At 50.9% G+C, this 3,744-nt stretch overlaps 1 protein-coding gene across 7 annotated transcripts in view; it reads right to left on the bottom strand.

Annotated features, from left to right (window-relative positions):
• The window catches only part of LOC109508391 (nuclear factor 1 B-type), a 57,095-nt gene that overhangs the window by 8,135 nt on the left and 45,216 nt on the right, over positions 1-3,744 (bottom strand). For all 7 annotated transcript variants that reach the window (XM_019858337.1, XM_019858338.1, XM_019858342.1 and 4 more), the window contains 2 exons: positions 2,811-2,949; positions 2,348-2,430 (listed from right to left, as the gene is read on the bottom strand). In XM_019858337.1, the coding sequence (XP_019713896.1) occupies positions 2,348-2,430; positions 2,811-2,949 (222 nt within the window). The remainder of the gene's footprint in view (positions 1-2,347; positions 2,431-2,810; positions 2,950-3,744) is intronic.

Raw genomic sequence — 3,744 nt, 5'->3', positions numbered from 1 at the left:
TAGTGCGCCCACATAAAAAACGCACACACACACACACACACACACACACACACACACACACACACACACACACACACACACACACACACACTTGCACGGCCTCTTAAAAGGCAAGCTCGCCTCCACCCAAGAAAAGGGCGTGCATTATGCGGGCGCACGTGGCTGCAATCCAGCTGAGAGGCCGACGTGGAGCTAACCTTGCCCCGCATTCATTTGGCAAAGCGGCAGGACGGAAAAGTGCACCGTCGGCACTCTGCGCTCCCGCCGCCTCTTAAAAGCCATTTCATCAGATAGCGCTGAATATTCATCGTCTGCGGCGGCGGTCAAGAAATTGCATGGCGAGCATTCAGGATTGGTCTCGGGCGGGATAAACAACGGCCACCACAAAAGCGCTGGCGGCTTCTGCTGGAGGGGGCTTCGCCATCTGCCCGCTGACACCGCCACATCTGAGTGGCACGGGCACGCGCGCGGAGGGGTGGGGGTGGGGGGGCGGCACGAACAGATGCGGGCAGATTGTGGATTAGGATCCTTCCTTAGATAATGCCAAATGACATCTGATCACGGATCTCTCCCAGCGGAATGCTGGATGGTGGCATTCCCTGGAGGGGTTAACCAAGGCGAGAGATGAATGGAGGCTTCTCACACACTGGCTGCCTGGGAATCGTGGAGCAGGTGTGTGGGAGATTGTCTCTGCGTGCGCATGTGTGTGTGTGGTTTTTTATTTTTTGGGGGGGGGGCATCTCTCTCACTCTGTCCTGTTCCAGCAGCGGCAATACAATTAGCTCGTATTTAATTATGTTTTTATTGATATGTCCTTGTAGGTTAGGATTGCACAATAGATTATGAACCCAGAAAAATCTTTTTCAGGTTTGTGTGTGTGCGTATATATATAGATATCTATCTATCTATAGATATCTATAGATAGATAGATAAAAAGATAGATAGATTGATAGATAGATAGATATAAACACACACACACACACACACACACACACACACACACACACACACACCCACGAGACACACACACACACACACACACGAGAGAGAGAGAGAGAGAGAGAGAGAGAGAGAGAGAGAGAGAGAGAGTTGGGTTCAAATTTCTCATTACTGTTCAAAATTAAAATGGAAAGAGTCCACATGAAAGCACTCGATGACACTGAGCATCTGGGTGGTCTCATATGTTTGCGCTTGTCGTAACCCGAGGCATATTGTGCACCGACCGCTATGTTTCTGTTCAGCAATGTATTGTGACTCCCATCAGAGAAGCACCTCCAGCATCGGCGGCAAGTCGAAATGGCAAACGGAGGCCCGACAGGTTGAAGTCTCCGAGAAGCAAGTGACTGAAAAACGACGTCGGGTACACCCCCCCGCCCCCCCAATGCCCCCTGCCGGTGCCCCTCAACAAACATCACAAGAGGGAGAAGAAGAGAGGCCGGGCGGCAGTTGCGCCGCAGAAACCAAAACAAAAGAAAACAAGCGGAACACACACAGAAGCGCGATGAATCCGAGCGCAGACGGCTCGCAACCACTTCTCACGCATTCGCCATCGAACGCCGTTTCATTTCACGACCAGATGCAGAGCTTGCCATTTATTTTAACAACGCTGAAAATCAAAATAGTATGAAACAATTATGGCCAAACAAGACCTCCTCTGAATCTGTTTTGAAACGAAAGAACAAGAGAGGATACAGAGGCCAAATGGAGCATTAGCATTATTACTGAACACAAAAAAAAAAAAAAAAGGGCAATGGTTATATGGCGGCGTACAGATGCATTCAATTAGTTGTGGTTGGAAAAGCCTTGGCCTCAAACCAGCACTTTAAAAGGTCGGGGAGGGGAGCGCACACACACACACACACACACACTCGCCAGTGTGTCCTCTTCCGCACTTGCACACACTCACTCGCACTCTCTCATGGACACACCTCACCTCTCCTGATTAACGGCAGGGGCAACAGGCCTTCTCTGATCCTGATAATGACGGTCGACGGCTGAGTACTGGCCACGGACTTTGCAACTTGAAAACGGATTTCAACTCTTCCCCCCACCCTCCCTTCCCTCAGGGGGATTTAATTCGATCGCAACAAAAGGGCATTTAAGGACAGAACGAGTGCCTTAGGAGGACAGGACAGTGCATCCGGAAAGTCGTCACAACTTTAACTCCAAAATTATTTGATCTTTGTTTTTTTTTAAACTTGGGAGTAAGGCCGTCACATCACAGACTGTGGAAAAAGTGAAAGGCGGTCCGGGCGCACCGCAAGTGCAACCAAGAGAGAGGGCGGGGACATCTTGTGCGGGGCCCAGGAAAAAGGAGGAAGGTGGTGGTGGTGGTGGTGGTTGTTACCTGTTGCTGGTGGAGGAAGGCAGGATCTCGGGGGCTCAGGCCAACGAAGCGGTTCGCCGTTGGGGTGCCGGGAGCCGAGTAGCCTGGGCGACACACAGCAGCACGTCACACTTGCGGCCACTGATTGGAAGTGCTCTATAAATTCCGACGCAGTCATCAGCGTGCCAAGCGTCCAATAGTGACAAGTGGAGCACCACAAGGTCAGATTTTGGGCCCACTTTAATTAGCGGCTAATAAACCTGCAAGCATGACGTAAATCCCCCTTAAATGTTTTATAACGGTAAAGCAGGAGAGGAGAACGCAGAGATGTAACACGGTGTGTGTGTGTGTGTGTGTGTGTGTGTGTGTGTGTGTGTGTGTGTTATTGGGCGGGCTCGTCTGCCAACGTTAGAGCATTTTTATGAGCCAATGTACCATGGAAATGCTTACAAAGCATTTTTTTGTCCCCGAGAGTGGCACTCACCTTCCGTTGACGTGGTGATGGGCTTGGTGTCGGGCATGGACAGCGAGACGGGTCGCACAGCGCCGTGGTGCGGGGAGGGAGCCAGGACCGGCGTGAAGTGGCCTGGGACTTTGCCCACGACTTGGCCGCTGCTGTTGGGCTGCGGGGGGCAAACGTTACATTTCAGCCATCCATGCGTTTTCTTCTGCCCTCATCCTTATGACAAAGCTTGTTTATTACGAGTCGTATTTAGTAGCTGTTGTAGTTATTGCCAACTCACTCAGCAGCGCCCCCTCCCCTATCCCCTCCGGAACAAAATTGGGTAGAAAAAAATCCTCAAGACCCTTTCCCTGAAAAAGGGGCCGAAGAAAGGCTGCCTCGTCATTTTCGGCTTGAATTCTTATTCTTGTTGCGATGACGTTGTGCAAAAGCTTGCCGGGTAATCTCGAGAAAGGACACGATGAACGTCACTTAACCAGCCCGCTTCCACATTCAAAGAAGAGATTTGAGCGGTCACTATTATTGCCGTGACTCCGAAGGGGGACGCTCAGTCAATGAGTATGGATTTCCTACATGATTTTACACAAAGATTTTAATAGCGGCCATCAATGGAATTCACTGGCATCCGGGGGGGCGTGAAAAGACGGGCCGAGCCGGCGCTCACAATGGCATGAATGCGCCGGCACGGAGAGACTATATAGGAAGAAAGAAAGCAAAGGGGGCGACTCTTTGAGGCGGCTGGAGACTGTCTGGGGCGTTCATTTCGGGACCGCCCGAAGTTCAAAACTCAAACGGGGCTTTCTGGAAAAGAATTGTGTCCGGAGGGTTCCCCTGGACGTGAATAGAATGTTTAATTAGAGTGTAATATAATCTGCGTTAAAGCAAGCATAAAAACATTCTGGCACTCGTCCACGGGCTTACAAGCGCCGTCTTATTTGTCGGACCCCCGCCCCTG

Source organism: Hippocampus comes, unplaced genomic scaffold (genome assembly GCF_001891065.2).
Source record: "Hippocampus comes isolate QL1 unplaced genomic scaffold, H_comes_QL1_v1.1 scaffold48, whole genome shotgun sequence".
Classification (NCBI taxonomy): Eukaryota; Metazoa; Chordata; class Actinopteri; order Syngnathiformes; family Syngnathidae; genus Hippocampus; species Hippocampus comes.
Note: the sequence above shows the minus strand (reverse complement) of the source record. Positions and strands in the feature narration are given on the sequence as shown.